Raw genomic sequence first — 18,898 nt, 5'->3', positions numbered from 1 at the left:
AATGCCCGCCATCCGGGCGGCTGTTGCCTTTGGCCCCTCGGGCGGCTGCGCCCTGCAGGGAGGGAGGGTCATTGTGAAAAGGAGGAAACTCCTCTCCCATCACACTGGGCGCTTCCTGAGGAGGCCCCGTGACCCCCTGACCCTCCCCTGACCGCCCCCCCCCCAGGGTTCCTCTCTGGACCCGAGGAGGCGGCTGCACATCTGGGCAGGAACAGACCTGCCCTCTGTCCAGGGAAGGGTCGAACCCGCTGGGGGCTTTGCGCCCTTTCCCAGCCCAGGCTGGAGGCAGAGAGGTCAGGCCTGGGGGCCAGTGGACCTGAGCCCGGAGGCAGGCACATCTGGGTGAGGCCTTGGGTCCGCCTCTCCGCTTCCCAACCTCAGTTTCCTCCCCTGTCAGAGCTGCCGGGGCTCGGGGCTCAGGGGCAGGTCTCTGCAGACTTGTGGCTGTGCCTGGGGCCGTGCCACGCTGGGGGCAGGACGGGACCCAGGGTCCCTCCCCTCCTACCTTAGGTGCTGGTGGCAGAGGCAGAAACTGCACAAAGGGGCTGGGAACTGGGACGCAGGACCTGGAGGAGTCTCCCTTAACCCCCTCCCCCTCGGCCCCCTCTCGGCCTGGGCAGGGGCCTGGGTGGGGCTGTGCCAGGGGAAGTCACTCTGGCTGTGCTCAGTGCTAGCCAAGGAGTGGCGTGTCCTGCCCGCTGGGCACCCAGGCTGGGCGGGCACCGGGGAGAGTGGAGGGGGAAGGCTCCCACCCAGCACTGGGCTCCCCCAAGTGCTCCCATGTGCCCCCGTCCGCTGCCTGCCTGCTCTGGGCTCAGTTGGCTCTGATAGTAACCGTTTCTTTTCCTGGCCCAGGGCCCCAGGAGCCTGACTTTTGGGGGGTGGGGGTGGGGGTGGGGGTGAGGAGGGGGCAGGCCCAGGCGAACCTGCTATGCAAGCAGTTTTCCCTGGGCCCGGGAGGCTGCCAGAACAGCCCCAGAAGCGAGTGTCCTGCCTGTGGAAAGAGCCCGCTGGAATCCGGGGCCTGAGGCTCTGGTTTCTGCTATAAAACGCTGGGAAAAGTGGACCTCCCAGCCTTGGCGCCCTCGCTCCTTCGGGCGGGCACCCGCCCCATTCTTGGGTAGGCCAGGAAGTTCAATGCTATTAGCAGAATAAACACATGAGTAAATGCACTCTCTCCCCACAGCCAAATGCCCGGAGGAGAGGGTTCGAGCAATGAGATTTATGCACCCCCCCTTCCACCTACCCCAGGGCCTTTTCATTGAGCCTGGAGACTCCGCCTCCCTAAGCCAAGGCAAACTCCCAAATGACCTCCAACGCTGGGTAGAGGAACCTTTCTGGGGTGCTGGTGGCCCCAATAGAGCCCAGTGTTCCTGATTGGTTCTCAGGCCTCAGGAATCACAGGTGAGGGCTCCCTCCTGCCCTCAGCTTCCTTGCCTGTCATTTGGGAAGAACACCCCCACTCCCCCCTCCCCCAGTTTGTCTCACCAACAACATGCAGATGCAATGAGTGGAGCCTGTCCAGCAACTGTTCAGGCTGAACCCTGACAGCGCTACCTTGTGGTCAGAGTGTGGAATTGCAGGCTGGCTCTATCACACATTGACGAGGGCAGCAAAGGGGTAGTAGGAGCTGCAATCGGAGGATGAGGAAATCCCGAGGTCCAGGAGAATTCCTGTGGCCTAGGTGGAGTGAGGGCTCTAAACCAATGACCGCAGCTCAACGGACCTAGAATGTCGGAGAGAGGTTCCAGAACATTCTCTGGGCTGACATGCGACATAGAGAATGCTGACTGGTGGTGGTGCATCCGTGTAAAGTGGGGGAGAGCGCTGTGGTCTCCTAGAGGCCAAGCGTATAGGCCACAGGCAGCAAGGAGCAGGCAGTCTGCAGTCAGCCTGGCTTCTAGCCCGCACGGCCGCCGTGGGCAAGTCACTTCGCCTATGAGAGTCTCCACCTTGAAATCACACACGTGAATTCACGCCCGTGGCACCGGCATGGTCTCTGCTCTTGTCATCGTCCCAGCTCTGACGTTGTAGAGTGTGTGGGTTTCCTTAGTACCGAGCGAGTGCCCGGCTGGCCCGGTGCTTCCCCTGGAGGCCGGTGGGATGGCTCTGGCTGGGGCCAAGGAGAAGGCCCCCTGCCTTTCCAACTTAGGCCAGGCGTCTTGTCATGCTGCCACCTTCTTCCCTCTGGCAAAGGACGACGGGGCTGGCATCGGGAGCTGAGAAAGCCTGCCGTGGGCAGTTCATGTAGGGTGGGGTGGGGCAAGGCTGGGGTTGGGGGAGGCTGAGTCCAGCCAGGATCCGATAGACGCCTTCCCCAGGCAGGCAGCCCAGTGTCAGAGCCAGAGGGTTTTCAGGTTGTGTGGACGGTGGGATGGAGGCCTGGAGCGTGAGGGGCTTGCCCAGGCTCAGCCGAGACAGTGGGAGGAGAGTTCAGCGGGCACAGGCTCAATGCCCAGCTCTGGGCTCCTTCCCCCGCATCTCCCTGAATCCTTGCAGGCCTGGGGGAGAATGGGCTGTTCGCCACTGTTTCGCAGATGAGCAGCCTAAGTAACTAGAACCCAGGTCAGAGGACCCGTTCAGTGTGCTTCCGGGCTCACTGGACCGTGGCTGATCTCCCTTCGCCTCCCTGTCTACCTCCCCCACGCCGAAGCCTCAGCTTCCTTCAGCTGCTGCCGCAGGGGCCTGGCTGGCTGGGAGGAGCTTCCCCGATGCTGGGAGGGCAGGAGCAAGGCCAGTGTCCGATTGCATCATTTTCCCAGGCCACCGCCCAGCTCATAATCTCTGGTCACACACATGCATGCACACGTTCGCTCTGAGATGCATGCGTCTGGCACACCGCGCAGCCCCGAGGCTGAGGGCCTCCTGCCCCCGCAGGCGCGCAGCCTGGCAGGCAGGAGGGCTCACTCGTCTCTGAAGGGGCGCGCGCAGGGTTCCAGACGTGGAGGGGATTTTAACTCCCTCTTTGTAGGTGAGGAATTGATCGCCAAACAGCAGAATAGGCAGCATTGTCCTGAGTGCCTGCCACGTGCCGGGCACTGGCAGATGGTCCCTGTCCCCACGGAGCTCACAGTGGGGGACGAGGGCAGTTGGAATTCATCGTGACCTGTGCTGCGATGGGCCCCATCCGAGGCGTGGTGGGGCCACTGAGGCAGAGCAGGGCAGACAGGCTGGTCTGGGTTTCCATCCTGGCTCTGCCACTTCCCAGCTAAGCAAGACTTTGCGCAGGTTCTTTCACCTGAGCCTCAGTTTACCTGTCTCTAACACGATGTCACACACGTGGACTACTCAGTGTGTAATAGACATGTTCGTTATCTTTTTTTAAAATATGTTTTTATTGATTTCAGAGAGAGGAAGGGAGAGGGAGAGATAGAAACATTAATGATGAGAGAGGATCACTGATCGGCTGCCTCCTGCACGCCCTCTACTGGGGATCGAGCCTGCAGCCCAGGCATGTGCCCCGACCGGGAATCAAACCGTGACCTCCTGGTTCATAGGTCGACGCTCAACCACTGGGCCTCACCGGCCGGGCAACATGTTCATTATCTTGATTGTGGTGATGGTTTCAGGGGTGCTGGGACGTATTTGTTGGATGCCCTCAATATATGCAGTTTATTGCATGAATATGCAACAGGGTGGGCACCAGGGTGGGGGAGGGGCAGCTCCGTGGAGACAGGCAGGCCACCCGCTGTCTGCCCTGCGCTGCCTCAGTGGCCCCACCACGCCTCCCCAAATGTGCTCGCTCAGCCAGGCTGCTAAAAGGGGGTTCTGGTGGCTGGGAAGGCTAGTTCAGGGCCTCTGGCACCCCCTCCCGACCCGCACCCCCACTGAGGCTGCTGCACCTGGAAACTGAGCAGCTTTTGGTTCTGCAGAGTGGTTCGCCAAGCAGTGACGACAGATTCCAGAAGCCAGGAACCCACACCTTCACCCAGGTACCTCCTGCCTCCCTCCGCCCGACTCCCCTCCATCCTTAATGGTCTGTTGTGTGGCTGAGGTTGCCATGGGCACCTCTGCTGGCCCCAGGGGCGGGGCCTGGCAGGTGGTTGAATGGCCAGTGGAGGGGAGAGTTGTGGGTATCAATCAGATCCACCCCCAACCTCACTGTCCCGAGAGGCCTTTTCTTCCAAGTCCGAAGGGCAGTAGGGACGTGGGCCCCGGGGCTGGGGGGGTGGGGGTGGACCTGTGAGACATGAGGAACTGCATGGAGGACGTGTCTGGCCGCAGCGTCCAGCTGTGTCCAGGCTCCGCTGCACAGGGCGGGGCCATGGGGCCACCCTTCACCTCTCTGGGCCTCCAGGCACATGGGGAGTGTCCAGTGTGCAGGCGCCTGCGTCCTGCTGGGGATGGGGGTGTGGAGGGGTGTGGCTTCAGGAGGGAGGCGTCCTCAGCTGGCCCTGGTGATGGCGAACATCCTGTGGCAGCTTGTCGGGGAATGAGGCTTTTTGAGGCTTGGGGGGGCGGGGAGGGGGGGGGACGGGCCAGGAGGGAGCTGTTTGCTGGGGCTGGCAGGCGGGGCGGGACAGGCCGGATCCATCCCTCACATTCTTCCTCAACTCCCTGCAGACCATGTCCAGCAAAGGCTCCGTGGTTCTGGCCTACAGTGGTGGCCTGGACACCTCCTGCATCCTCGTGTGGCTGAAGGAACAAGGCTATGACGTCATCGCCTACCTGGTGAGGAGGCGCCGAGTGTGTCTTCCGGCCTGCCCCGCACCCAGCTGCCCGCCGCTCACTGTCACTCCCCAGCCCGCTCCCCCTCTGTGTCTGTCTTGAACCGTGGGAAACGCTCTCCCTGCACCGAAGGCTATGACGTCATCGCCTACCTGGTGAGGAGGCGCGGAGTGTGTCTTCCTGCCTGCCCCGCACCCAGCTGCCCGCCGCTCACCTCACTCCCAGCCCGCTCCCCCTCTGTATCTGTCTTGAACCGTGGGAAACGCTCTCCCTGCACCACCTCCCTTTCTTCCCCGTAAACCAGTGGTTCTCAACCTTCTGGCCCTTTAAATACAGTTCCTCATGTTGGGACCCAACCATAAAATTATTTTCGTTGCTACTTCATAACTAATGTTGCTACTGTTATGAATCGTCATGTAAATATCTGATATGCAGGATGGTCTTAGGCGACCCCTGTGAAAGGGTCGTTCGACCGCCAAAGGGGTTGTGACCCACAGGTTGAGAACCGCTGCCATAAACAGAGCGTCCTGGGTGTCCCCAGGCCTCGAGATGTCCCCCAGAGCACAGAGCAGGCAGCTGTCCTGTGGGACTCACCTGAGCAGAATGCAGGGCCAGTGTGCGGCCACGTCTGTGTCCAGGCGGGGCCCAAGGAACTGGAGGCCAGGCCGGGGCGCAGGGCCGCTGGGAGACCAGACACAGGCCTCTCTGCCACCTGCTGGCTTCAATGGATGGTCAAGTGGCTGCACCTGGCTTTGTCCTGGGGGAGGGGGGGGGGATTGTGGGAAGAGATAGATGGTTCAAGGGAAGCCTTTGACCTTCAAGTCAGTGTTAGCAAACGTTGCTGCCCAGGGCCAGGCCTGTCCAGTCCTCTCCCCCACAGTGGTAGCTCCTGGAAATATTCCGGTGCCCTCTCTCCTCCCTGGGGCCTCACCCTCCATGGAAACCCCTCCATTTGAGGGCTGTTATGTGGACGGCTCTTGCCCGGGGCCCATCCAGGGACTGACATTCCCTGGACTGATGGGCCTCTGCTCCCGCCCCTCAGGCCAACATCGGCCAGAAGGAAGACTTTGAGGAGGCCAGGAAGAAGGCGCTGAAGCTCGGGGCCAAAAAGGTACCAAGTGGGAGGCGGGTCTGGGACAGGAAGTGGGGTTTGGACATGGTGGGGCAGCAGTGGGCCTCCCTGTTCCAAAGCTCCTTGTGCCCCGACTCCCTTCTGATGGGTCCTCTTGCTTCCAAGAGGGAAATAAATTCCTTCCAGGTGTGTGAGTACACACTCAGCCACTCCTCCACCCAACCACCCCCGCATCCATCCATCTTCCTCCTCCACTCACTCATCCACCTGTCCATCTCTCTGTCCAGCCGCCCATCCACCCACTCATCGGCCCTTTCATCTGCCCATCCACCTGTCCATCCCTCATTCATCTGCACCCATACACCCCTCCTCCCATCCATTCAGCAGCAGCAGGAAACGCCAGCTGAGCTCAGCACATTGATTGAGCATCTAGCTGTGTGGCTCGCAGGCCCTGTGCTGGGTGCGGGGCCCATACGGTGAGCCACCCAGTGTGGTGGTCCCTGCTCACCTGGGCTCACAATGCAAGTGTGAGCCGCTCCCGGGGGGGGGGGGGGCGTTCCTGGCACCCAATCAGAAGCAGGTCCCTCTGCAGGGCACGTGTAACTCACCTGGAAGGCAGCCCATGTGCTTTGTGTGTATCTCACAGTCCCTGCTCCAGGGTCGAGATGTAGCAAAAGTAACCATCGTAACCACCTCCAGACCATTCTGAAGTGCAGTTGGCACCAGAAGCAAGGCTGTGGAACACAACAGCCCATTGGTGCTCGGGGGCAAGCCCCGCTGCCCACCGTGGCTTTTGAATGTAATGATTGTATCATTATATCAAATGTTTTTGCTCAGAGTCTCCCGGAAAGGGGCTTGGGGACCCCCGGGGCATGCATTTTGAGAGCCAGCATCTCTGTCCTCTGCCCACTAGATGCCAGAACCCCTGCCCATCCCAAACCAAAACGATCTTCGGGCATTGCCAGCTGACCCTGGGGACAGTCATCGCTGGCTTTTGTGGCTGACATCTCTCTACTGCTCTAGACCTTAGGTGGCAGCTGAGTTTCATTTCAGGCCCAGAATGCTGTGTTAGGAGGGATTGAAGGACCACAGCTAGTGTCAGTGGGGTGGTGTATCCGGATTGATTAACAATGTCTGCCCCGAGTACAGGACAGAGAGTAAGGGTAGAGTAGGCTGGATTGATTAGCGATGTCTCCTCCAGATGCAGAATGAAAAGCGGAGGTGCAGCTTGCCAGGGTCCGTTAGCAGTGTCTGCCTTAGACGCAGACCCTGTACGTCGCCTGGGGCTCTGCCTCCTGACGAGGGCCCCCCCTGCTGAGTCTCCCTCCCCTGGGCTCCCCCGTAGGTGTTCATCGAGGACGTCAGCAAGGAGTTTGTGGAGGAGTTCATCTGGCCCGCCGTCCAGTCCAGTGCGCTGTATGAGGACCGCTACCTCCTGGGCACCTCTCTGGCCAGGCCCTGCATCGCCCGCAAACAAGTGGAGATCGCCCAGCGAGAGGGAGCCAAGTATGTGTCCCACGGCGCTACGGGCAAGGTGAGACCAGGGGTAGGCCGGGCAGAGGTGGGAGGCCAGGGCTGCAGAGGGAGACATGGGCGCCGGGTGATGGACAGATGGCCCTTGGTCACTGTGGGTTCCCCCACATAACTGCCAGGTGCACAGCGGACGGACTGAATAGGAGGAATATTACCAGTACGTGCGTTTCCACGTGCGGTGGGAGTGATGTCACCCCATTTGGCCAACTTGAGGCTGAGCGTTGGGGACATTGCCACTGGCCGAGGTCACAGAGCATGCGTCGCCATCTATGTGGTAGAAAGGGCCAGAAACCCTGAGTTAGCAGAGGTCAAGGCCCGTACAGCTGGCTCCCCCCCGCTTTCACGCTGTGTGACTTCACCCCCATACAGATAAAATGGGACCAGCTCATGGGTCGGCGGGAAGTTGTGAGTAGGGAAATTACAATAGAGGCCTGGCACGCAGTGAGCGTTCAATGACAGGGACGCGCCCTGATCGTATGATGGTCAGACCTGACATAGGGACTCCTGCAGGCAGAGGAAGGTCAGTAAGAACAACTGTCAGCGCAGAATAAAAAGCTCCTCTGTCCATGCTGAATGAGCTGGGCAGTGAGATCCCCGTCCCAGGGGGTATTCAAGGCGGGAGCAGGAGACCAGGGTTCTGCAAGGGCTCCTGCGGTAGAAGGCCCCTCCTTCCGTGCCAGCAGGACTGAGGATGGGTGGCATTCAGGGCTGGTAGAGTGAGTGGGTGAGTGTGTGATGGGTCTGGCCATGGCTTGAGTGGCTCTTGGGGTCCAGGGAGAGACCCCCAGAGTAACCCACACGCAATAGCCACCAGCAGCTGTGTGCGCTGCTCCATTTGGCCACCAGAGGGCACCAGAGGCTTGTATTTGAGACCTTCTGGGGCCAAGACCCTGGAGGAAGCAGCTGGGGAAGGAGGCGGCTGCCCAGGGGCCTCTGGTCCCCAGCCTGGTCCCTAAGGGCTGTGGCTCTGAGGACAGCACCCTCTGCGGCGGTTGTGTGGCCCCTTGGGCCCTGGGATGTCCCTGCAGGTAACACTCAGTGTCCAAACGAGGAGCAGCCAGACTAGGAACATCTCTGGGGGCCTCCACGGCCAGCGTCGTCCAGAAAATTATCAAGTTTGTGGGCAGGCAAGCCCAGCCACCTGCAGGGGCTGGGGGCTGGCTGGCTGGGGGCAGGTATCACATATCAGGAGGGGGCCCTGGGGCCCCTGAAGGCAGAACCAGGGCCGGGGGGCTGGGCCTGCGGGAGTCTGGCAACCCCAGAGGCAAACCCCAATAGGACATCTTGGCAGAACATTCTGGAAGGGTTCACCCTACAGAGAAAGAGCTGGGGTGTGCCCAGAAGCAGAGGAGATCCAGCGAGGCCGGTCCTGAGGTTCCAGCCTGTGGCTGTGTCAGCTGCTGGCCTCTCAGAGGCAGGGACCCAGGGACCCCGGGGTCCTTATTCCCGCCCCAGGGTTGTCACCTTCACGCATCTGTTCATTCGCTCTGTGCACTGAGTACTTGTCCAGCATGGACCTCCCTCCTCACATGGGGGCATTTGGGGACTTGGAACCCTGACCTAGCAGGGAGTGAGGGACGGTGGCACTGAGACATCCGATGGAGCAGGTGTGAGCCAGCGATGCCGAGGGGGCAGGGCACCCAGGCTGCAGGAACAGACTGTGCAAAGGCCTGGAGGCAAGAGGCAGCGTCCCGCCCAGGGCCCAGCCCGGTGGCACCTGGTACAGACCCTGACCCCGCCCCACCAGAGCTGCACAGGAGCTGGGGGAGCTCTCCCAGGGCCTCCTCCTTCCCACCAGTTTTGGAAAAGAAGCCTGGAAATCTGAGCCTCAGGCTCGGGCAGGGGCGTGGGGAACAGGAGTTTGGTAAATAGCGCCATCTGCATGGCTGGCCTGGGAGCAGATGGGCCACCCCCCTCCCAGCCCTCCCAGCCCCGGTGGGCGCCGCACCCACACTTAAACACGTCTGCACGTGTATCCGCACATGGGTACACATGGTGTGTGTGTGAGACAGCTCTACCCCGGCCCACTGGGGTGCTGCCAGGGGCTAGCCTGGTGCTGAGGGTCCGGGGGTGAGGGAGTGGAAGGATCTGATGGGCCTCAGCCTGGTCTGGGGCAGAGTTTGAACCAAGGCAACCTGTTTGGCTTCTGGGAGGGGCTCTGGCTCTGGGACAGATGGGTGTCCCCATGGTGGGCAGACACCGGCCCAGGGTGCTGTCGGAGGAGGCAGCAGCCACCATTGTTCTGGGGAAATGTGACGCCGTGGGGAGGAGAGTCCAGGATATGCAACGCCAGACCTCATGCCTCACAGACGAGTCTGCTTGTTATAGCTGCCCCGCTCTGGGGCCGTGCTGGCTGGGGCCCTCGGGCAGGTGGTCGTGGGGAGGAGAGTCCAGGATATGCAACGCCAGACCTCGTGCCTCACAGACGAGTCTGCTTGTTGTTTATAGCTGCCCCGCTCCGGGGGTCGTGCTGGCCGGGGCCCTCGGGCAGGTGGTATCCCAGCCCTCCCAGCCCCGGTGGGCGCCGCACCCACACTTAAACACGTCTGCACGTGTATCCGCACATGGGTGCACATGGTGTGTGTGTGACAGCTCTACCCCGGCCCCCTGGGGTGCTGCCAGGGGCTAGCCTGGTGCTGAGGGTCCGGGGGTGAGGGAGTGGAAGGATCTGATGGGCCTCAGCCTGGTCTGGGGCAGAGTTTGAACCAAGGCAACCTGTTTGGCTTCTGGGAGGGGCTCTGGCTCTGGGACAGATGGGTGTCCCCATGGTGGGCAGACACCGGCCCAGGGTGCTGTCGGAGGAGGCAGCAGCCACCATTGTTCTGGGGAAATGTGACGCCGTGGGGAGGAGAGTCCAGGATATGCAACGCCAGACCTCATGCCTCACAGACGAGTCTGCTTGTTATAGCTGCCCCGCTCTGGGGCCGTGCTGGCTGGGGCCCTCGGGCAGGTGGTCCTGCGCCGCGTCCATCCACAAGATGGGCATTAAATAGAGCCCACCTCAAAGGCTGCTGTGATCCAGTGAGCTCCCGATGTGCGGAGCTACTGAGTAACTGTGAACTGTTAGGATTAGTATAGCCTGCTGGCTGTGTGACCTTGGGCAGGTGACTCCACCTCTCTGAGCCTCACTCTCCTCATCTGTAACACAGGGTTAAACATCCCACTGGCCCCAGGTGGCTCTGACAGGTGACAAGCAGTGTAGAGTAGGTGCTCACTAAAGGGATTGGATGGAGGGTGAGGGGGCGGCCGACCGGCTGCTGCTCGGGGCCCCAGGAGACAGGACAGGAGCAGCCCCCGCGCCTCAGCTCCTGGCTCCGCGGAGAGGGGCTGAGGGACTGAAGCCCGTGTTCCCATGGCACCTGACAAGACTGGAAAATAACATGTTATTCCCGCCGGGCTCCGGCGCCCGTGCAGTTTTCACAGTAGGCGAAAGGTCCCTCTGTTATTTCCGTGGCGCTGTCTCCCTCCAGCCGCTGAGCTGATGGGAGGCGGGCGGGCGCTGGCAGCCATTGTCTGCCGGGGTCTGGGCTGTGCGGCCGAGGCCAGCTTTGGGGGCGGCCTCTTCCATCATCATCGTCAGTGTCTGGGATGATGTCCCCTCACTGGGGGGTCGGGGGACCCTCACTTCACTGCCGAGGACACAGGTGCAGAGAGGCAGGGCGACCCACATAGGGTGGGCTCTGTGCCCTTGGACCAGGCCCTTCTGTCTCTGGGCCTCAGTTTCCCTCCCTATTCAGAGAGGAGCTGAGGAGCAAAGGGCTCCCGGCAGTGAGCTGGTTCCACCCCCTCCCTCCAGCCAGCCATTGTGTAGATGGGAAGCTGAGGCTCGGAGAGGAGACAGGGTTCCCGCTGGATGAGGGAGGGAGGGCAGGTCACAGCATCATGGAGCCACACAGGTGGGGACCTGCAGGAAGAGGCTGAGGTGTGGGCAGCTCTCCCTGCCTGGAGAAGGGCCCCCCAGCCCTGCACATATGTGTACCCCCAGAAGTGTGCATCCCTGCCATGTACCTAGACATGCATGCCCTCCATCTCACCCCTTGCCCACAATACATGTGCAACAGCTCACTTTAATCTGCTGTGTTTCTGCATCCCCTGCACCCCACCCCGGGCCCACGCTGACACACCAGTGCATGCACAGAAGTCATGGCATTCGCCACACATGCCAGGCACTGGGCACCCTGTCCTGCACACCAGCTCGGCTCTGTGCTCGAGACCTGACTGCCTGTGGGGCAGGAGCTGGCATTTCTTCTTTAAGAAAGCCATTTCCATCTTCACAACAGGCTTTAGGACCCGCTTCAGGTGGTTCTGAAAGAGCCATCCAGCCGCCTGCATCTCCCCCCCCCGGCCCCCTCACCCCAGCTGTGGTTCCTGACAACCCCTGTTCTGTGTTTCAGGGCAACGACCAGGTCCGGTTTGAGCTCACCTGCTACTCACTGGCCCCCCAGATTAAGGTAAGTCGCTCCTCTCAGGGGGCGAGGCCTGGGGTTCTGGGAGGTGCCAAGAAGGGACAGTGTGCACCTGAGCCTCCCAGGGGTGGGGGGTGCCTTCCCCACAGAGAGTGCCCTCCCTCACCAGCTGCCAGGGGACAGCACGTTCTCCCAAGGGACTGCCCAGGTGTCTGGGCCGTCAGGGCGCTGGATGGACAGATGTCACTGTCCTTCAACCCGTGTCCTCGCCACTCCAAGGTCTGGCCTCCCGGGCACAAGTGGCTGGTTTCTGGGCTCCTGGCAGCCCCCCTCACCCCGGTCAGGGCCCCTCAGCGAAGGCCTGGCCCCTCTCAGCTTCCCGAGCCCTGGCCTCCGGTGTCTTGGATTCTTTCCTGGGATGGGAAGACCTTGGGGACACCCCTGCCCATGGATGCCGCCCAGTCCTGAGAGCACGTGTCAGCGGCACTACCTAGCCTGCCGCCACCGCCCCGCCCCTTCAAGCCGACCTGTGTGCATTCATTCATTCATCCATTCATCTCCTCATTCATTCATTCAGTATTCGCTCAGGCCAGCCTCCAGGCACAAGGCTGAGCAGTAGAAATACAATGCCCGCCACAAATGCGAGCCCCGTGGCCACGTTAAAAAAAGATAAAAGCAACAGGTGACATCTTCCTAATAAGATACATTATTGAGCCTTATGTGTTCGACGCGTCATCGACGTAGAAAAGTTACTGAGGTGTTTCGCGGCCTTTTTCGTGCTGAGTCCACTGTGAGCTTCACGCGTCCAGCTCAGCTGGCGATGGGGGCGGCCAGGCTGGGCGGCGGCTCCTGGCCGCGTGGTCCCCGGCACAGGTGCAGGTCTGGGCTCCTGCTGGGCCACCTCAGGCTGAAGCTCCTGGAGACGTGCCCCTCCCAAGCCCCAAGGGGCCCTGAGGGGTTTCCACTTTTTCTTCTGTGGGCATCTTCCTCTGTCCCTTTAACCACCCGCAGCTGCTCGGGGTGGGGCTCAGGCAGGGGTGCAAGCTGGGCTCGGAGCTGGGGTGAGGCCAGGGATGCCCGTCCTAGGGTTGGGGGTCCTTCACCCTCCCCACCCTCACCCCCCACCCCCAGCTCCACAGCCTGGGAATCACACCGGCTTCTCCCTCTAGTTGGGCCGTTGTGTGAGAGGCAGGGGCAGGGTCCTGCTTGGCCGCCGGGGTGAGTGGGGGCTCTTCGCTTTGAGGGCCTATCCCTACTCCTCCCCCTCACCCCCAGGCGGGTGGAATGAGCTCAGTCCCCAGTCAGGCTCTGACTCCCCTCCCTTCCTCACCTAGAGCAGCTTGGGTTCGGAAGAAGGGAAGCAAGAGAATGGGTTTGGGAGATGGCGTGTGTCATCTCTGGTCCCTACTACCCTGGAGCAGGGCCACTGGGTAGCTGCAGGTCCCTGGACCCCAAGGGGGTCGGGGGTGGGGGCTGGCCCTCCGACCAGGGGTGCTGGTGAGAAACCCTCAGGGCTCAGTGCGGGAGACTGAGGCCCAGGGGGCAGGACCCGCCTGGGGACACATGACCATCCTGCCCTGGAGCTTGGGCCTCTTGAAACCCACCCCCAACATGGGGGGCCCCATCCTTCCCTGCCTAATGGGGTCCCCAGGGGCTGCATCTTCTCTGGGGAGCAGCAGGAGACTCCAGGGGGCCATCGGAGTCTCCTGCCCCTTAGCAGAGAGGCCGGCCCTGTGCTCGGGGGCCAGGAGAGCCAGCAGCAGGGCCCCCAGGTCTGACCCCTTGCCCCATGTCCAGGTCATCGCCCCCTGGAGGATGCCCGAGTTCTACAACCGCTTCCAGGGCCGCAGCGACCTGATGGAGTACGCGAAGGTAGGAGCCCGCCGCGCCCCTGGCCCTCCCTGTTGCCCTGCACGTCCCTCCCGGGGGCTGCGTGGACCCCCAGCTTGAGGCTGAGACTGACCCCCATGCCTGGGGATGGCACGTCTGTCCAGCTGTCCCCCCTTTTCTGGGCACCTGTGCCAGCCAGCCCCACAGAGGTGGTCCCTGCCTGGCTGGGCCTCTCCCTCTGCCTCCCATTCTGCCACCTCTGCTGTGTGTGTCACTCAGGGGAGAGCCGGGGGTGGGAGCCGGGCCATTTTCTGCCCCTCATTACCTGGCGGCTAATTGTCCCCAGGGCTCTCCCGCGAGCAGGTAGGTGCTCTGAGGAGCCGCGGCCGACAAAGGCTGTGTGGAGCCAGCCCTTTTGAAGTACAAGTTGCAATAAAACATATTAGAAGTTTTACATCAAGATCCTTAGCCTCTCCCCAGGGAACCTTTCTTTTTAGCGACTCGATGGCAGTCCTTGACAAACAGCCTCAATCAATCAGACGGGGGAGAGCAACGCGGTGCACACACCAGAAAATTGCTCAGGTTTTTAAATAGCAGCGGCGGGGAGGCAGCCCAGCCCCGCCGCCAGCATCCCATTAAGACCTGGAGTGCTCGGAGGAGAGATCTCCTGCCATCTGTTGTTTTATTATTAAGAGGGGAGTTTACAAGAGCAAGCCCATATGTTGCCAAACAAATTGTCAAATAGCAGCGCTATTAAGGGAACGGTTTGGCGAGGCCTTTTCGTCTCCCCGATCGGACAGAATCTGGAGCATGTTTCATCTTTGAGAATAATGAATTGGAGCCCCCGCCCCATCCGTGTTCTCACGCCCGCCGTCAGGGTTCGAGACGGGGGCGGGCTGACCCAAATGCTGCTCTTCGTGTAAAACATTCAACCCCAAGCCAAGCTGCTCCTGGGCTCCCCAGCAAAGGTGAAGTTCAGGGGTGTCGCCGTCCCTCCTGCCCAGGTTGTGGGGAGAAGGCGCTGCGCTCAGCTTCCGTCCCCAATAGAAAGTTTGCCCCCGAAAGTTGAGCCCAGGTCCCTCCTCGACCCGCCCTCCCTCGGAGGCCGGTGTCAGACCCTCTAGGAGGAGGCAGTGGTTCTGCGCCCAGAAAATGGTCAGAATCACTGAGCAGCAACCGGGCTTTGTCCGAAATCCAGAGCCAGGCAGGACCGGGTTCGGCTCAGACAGAAATCCATGGGCTTTAGAAAGCCCTGCTTCCAGGACGCCATCGCCGAGGCCAGAGGGCCTGCACGAGCCCCATGAAAAGCACATCTCGCTGCCCTTTCCACGTCCAGGGGAGCAGCACTCCGCACGGCCTCATCTTTTTCACTGTCACCTTCTCCTTTTATTTCATTTTTTTCCAATTTATATTTTTATTGATTTCAAAGAGAGGAAGGGAGATGGGGAGAGAGAGAGAAATGATGAGAGAGAATCATTGATCTTTTGCCTCCTGCACGCCCCACACCCAGGATCGAGCCTGCAACCCAGGCACGTGCCCTTGACCGGGAATCGAACCCTGACCTCAACCACTGAGCCACGCCAGCCGGGCTCACCATCTTCCTTTTTTAAGCCAGCATTTGAGTTTGGTGCTGGAAAGCAGGGCTGTGTTCTGTGTACTTGTGGAAGATGGCTCATTTCCTGTCCTCGATTGCAATATGTCCTGGTTGGGGGAGGGGGCGTTCAGGACAGAGAGGGGAGGGAAAACAAGAGTCTTTGGTCAGGGACTCGCTATTTTGGGCTTTGGTGGTGCTGCCCATCCTGTTCTCTCCTCCCTCCCTCCCTCCCTCCCTCCCTCTCCTCTCTCCCTGCCCTGCCCGAGGCCCAGGGGGAGAGGGAAACCTCCACCCTCACAAAGGCTGCGGGAGGCCCTGGTTTCCCAGCCCCGCAGCCTGGCGGTGCCTCACAGGCCCTGGGGTTCCGTCTGCACAGAGCCCGGGTCCCCACCCCCGGCCCCTCTGCTGGGGAGAGCTCAGGACGAGTGTAGATTTGACTCTGAGCAACTTGGGGGGACTCGGTTGCCCCCCAGCATTGAGCATCCTCTCCCACTCGCCCGTGTGGTTTAACTGGAAGAACACAAACATTCTCGCGTGCACATGGGCCATCTCCTGGGACCCCAGAGGGTTTTCGCCTCATTTCTTTTGAAATTCTAAAGCGATGAAGGTACCTTCCCTCCCTCCTGGGAATGAGGGCTGAGCCCGGGGGAGCCACATCGGGAGAGATGGGGGTGATGCGGGGCAAGGTGCTGACAGGGGGCTCAGGGGGCAGAGTGTCCAGTCTTGCTGGCTTAAAGCAGCCAGACTGGGCCCTGAGCTGCCCCCCATGCCAGGCAAGCGGGGGAGGGAGAGCAGGACACGATGCACACGCTGGTACCCGATCTGCGAGGCCAGAGGGCCTGCACGAGCCCCATGAAAAGCACCAGCCTGGTGTCCGCTGGGAGCACGGGGTCACCAGGGGACCCGCCTCATCTTTCATCCAAAAGGCTGAGCGAGGTCCAGGCCAGGTCCTTGAGCCATGGATCGGGCCATTGGGGAAGCGAAGCACAGTCAGAACCAGTGGGGAGGATGGGGGCCGCCTGGGCTGTTCTGCGTCGGGATTTCGGGGTCCTGGGTGTGGCACACACTAAGTGCTTCAGGGGCCCTGGAAGTGAAAGTCCAGAATTTTCCGGAAGGAACCTCCAAATTCAGCGTCCACTCTACAGCATCCCGGACGCTCGGTCTTGCCGCTTCTGCACGGCACACCCAGCACGGGGGCCCTCGCTGCCTCCGAGGCCCTGGGGGAGGGAGGAGACTGCCGTGGCTCCAGGTCTCGCTTCCAGGGGGGCCAGAGTTTGGGGCTGGCTGTGACCTTGAAAGAGAACCGAGGCGGCTGGCCCTGACCCTCCCCTCCGCTTCAAGCTCCCTCATGCTGCCCTGTCTCCTACCTGCAGCAACATGGCATCCCCATCCCGGTCACCCCCAAGAGCCCGTGGAGCATGGACGAGAACCTCATGCACATCAGGTACGACACCAGCCCCGTCCACAGGTCTGCCCGGCACGGGGAGCGCCTGCCGGGCCGGCCAGGGTGTCGTCGTGGCCGGACACGAGAGGTCCCCACCCTAACGGAGTGCCCACTTATTCCCAGCTCCCCCTGCAGTCCTGCTGGGTGCCCGGGAGATGCTGGCATCTGGCCTCCTGGGTCGCAGGCGGGCCTTCTCTGAAGATGGGCTTTTGAGGTTAAAACCTCAAGGATGAGGAGGGAGCAGCAGGGTGCAGGGAAGAGCATTGAAAGCAGAGGGAACAGCATGTGTGAAGGCCCCCCGATGTGGAGCCCTGGGCCTGGGCCCCAGAGGACAGAGAAATGTCCAGGCCCGTCTTGCCACCTGCAGCTCCCACAGCCAGCTGCTGGGCCCAGGAGGTGCCAGGCGAGGTCGGCAGCGGTTGCCCCGGCAGAGAAAAGGGAGGTGGGGGGGTGTCAAGGTGTAGCCATGTCCCTCTGTCCCTCCCCTGGTAACCTCTGTCTTCCCTTTCCCTCTGCAGCTACGAGGCCGGAATCCTGGAGAACCCCAAGGTAATCCCTTCTCCTCCGCTCTGGTGGGAGCTGCTCCGCGCCCGTGCGGTCTGATGTGTTTGTAGCCTAATTGGAAATTTCATGGGGGGCGGGCGTGGGGCTGAGGCCGAGCCCTGCCTGTGTTCCCGGCCCTCCCCACCGGGCCCCCCACCGGCTGCCCCCTCCATGCTGCACTTTAAGATCCCCCCACCCCGTGCTCCCTTTCTAATTGCTGCTGGATGAATAGGGGAAGGAAATATTTCAGGGCAGCACAGAGAGAGGGTGCGATTGTGCGACAATAAAGAAACAATTAGGCAGATGAGACACTTGTGGGAGGGCCCAGCCGGTGCCCACCAGCTCTCAGGCCACCGCTGCCTCAATGGGGGGCGGGCTTAGAGCCTCGGGACCCACATGTCTGGGTTTGCGCCCCATGCCTGCAGGGCAGGCCACCCCATCCCTGTCCCCCGCCTTCCCGGCTGGGCCTCCCTTTGAAGTTTAGGATTTCTCTCCCGGGGGGCTTCCCTTTGTATGTCCCCCTGCGCACCGTGGGAGATGGGGAGGCAGGCTGAAATCTATCCTGCCAAGAGAAAAATCTCTTTGTCCCTGAGGGAACGTGTCTCCACGCCCTGGCTGAGCCCCACACCCGGTGGCTGGTTTGGGGGGTGGGGGGTGGGCGGCTTGTCTGAGAGGTGGGGGGAAGTGTGCTGTGGATGGGGGGTGCTCAGGCAGCTGGGTCTGGGGGATCCAGGAAGGCCAGCTGGAAGGGAGGATGCCCGGAGGGTTGGGTGAGGGTGGGGATCCCAGCTTGGCTCCTCGCGGACCAGGCCTCTGGGTCTGTGTTGGCGAGAGTACAGCGTGTGCAGTGGCGGCTTCTGGAGCCAGGCCTGGGTTGGGCATGTCTCTGGCTTACTTTCCTTGGTTCTGGCTGTGAGCACCCCAATCGTATGGACGAGGAAGCCGAGGCCCTGCCAGGGGGTAGGTGCCAGGTCGCCCCATCGCGGGAGCTGGCCCTCTGGCCTCTGTGGTTCCCCCACTGCCACAGCTCCCCCACCCCTCATTCCGTCAACCCAACTGTCACTCCAGACAGGCTCGCACCCTTGTCCCTGGAGGCCGATGGCCCCATGAGGCTGCTGCCTGCTGGCCACAGGTTTTTCCAGTTCATGCTCTGCTGACCCCACGACACTCAGGCCAGCCACCCCTAATTAGCCAGTCACTCAGCGCCCAGGGGGGCGGGGGAGGCTGAGCGGGCAGAGCAGCTTCAAGGCAGGGTGTCCTCCAGCCTGCAGGGCCCGGAGCATGCTGGGAAAGCGCTCCCCACCCTTCTCCCAGCGGCCGGTGGGCTCTGCCCTCGAGACTGGGGCGCAGAGTTGAGAGCAGCCGTGGTGGGGGGCAAGTCCCTGTGCGACTGGCAGCTCCCCCACCTCCTAGGCCTCCTGCCTAGTGAGGACAGTGGGCGGACAAGTGGGCGTCAGAGAGGGTCTCTTTAAGGATTCCGCCACCCGGTCAAGACGGGAAGGTTCATGTGTGGGTCCCAGAGGTCAGAAACCGGGTCTGAACCCCAAGTCTGCTTCCATTGCTCTGCATCCTTGGGCAAGTCACTCAGCCTCTGAGCCTCCGGCTGCTCCCGCACACAGTGGGGGACCACAGCGCTGCCCTACTAAGCGTCTGAAAGCCGCCGGCCTGCCCATGGCACGGGCATGGCCTCAATCCTGGGGCTGGGGGTCCGCCTCCCCCCGCAGGACCTTTGGGAGGAAGTGACCACCGTCCCCTTCCATCAGGACAGGCTGGGCCGGGTGGGCCCAGGGGAGACCTTCCCGCCGCCG

The 18,898-nt window shown here is 61.8% G+C and overlaps 1 protein-coding gene and 1 long non-coding RNA gene across 2 annotated transcripts in view; both read left to right on the top strand.

Annotated features, from left to right (window-relative positions):
* Positions 1–3,834: 3,834 nt before the first annotated feature.
* Positions 3,835–18,898, top strand: part of ASS1 (argininosuccinate synthase 1) — a 39,709-nt gene continuing 24,645 nt past the window's right edge. The window contains exons 1-8 of the mRNA XM_014532200.1: positions 3,835–3,932; positions 4,564–4,671; positions 5,711–5,779; positions 7,086–7,274; positions 11,668–11,724; positions 13,477–13,551; positions 16,477–16,547; positions 17,066–17,096. Coding sequence (XP_014387686.1) covers positions 4,567–4,671; positions 5,711–5,779; positions 7,086–7,274; positions 11,668–11,724; positions 13,477–13,551; positions 16,477–16,547; positions 17,066–17,096 — 597 coding nt within the window. The 5' untranslated portion in view covers positions 3,835–3,932; positions 4,564–4,566. The remainder of the gene's footprint in view (positions 3,933–4,563; positions 4,672–5,710; positions 5,780–7,085; positions 7,275–11,667; positions 11,725–13,476; positions 13,552–16,476; positions 16,548–17,065; positions 17,097–18,898) is intronic.
* LOC106724510 lies at positions 4,830–5,471 on the top strand. Its single transcript, XR_001360324.1, has 2 exons — positions 4,830–4,971; positions 5,190–5,471. It is a non-coding gene; the product is annotated as an uncharacterized LOC106724510 (long non-coding RNA).

This window comes from Myotis brandtii, unplaced genomic scaffold, assembly GCF_000412655.1.
Source record: "Myotis brandtii unplaced genomic scaffold, ASM41265v1 scaffold855, whole genome shotgun sequence".
Lineage (NCBI taxonomy): Eukaryota > Metazoa > Chordata > Mammalia > Chiroptera > Vespertilionidae > Myotis > Myotis brandtii.
Note: the sequence above shows the minus strand (reverse complement) of the source record. Positions and strands in the feature narration are given on the sequence as shown.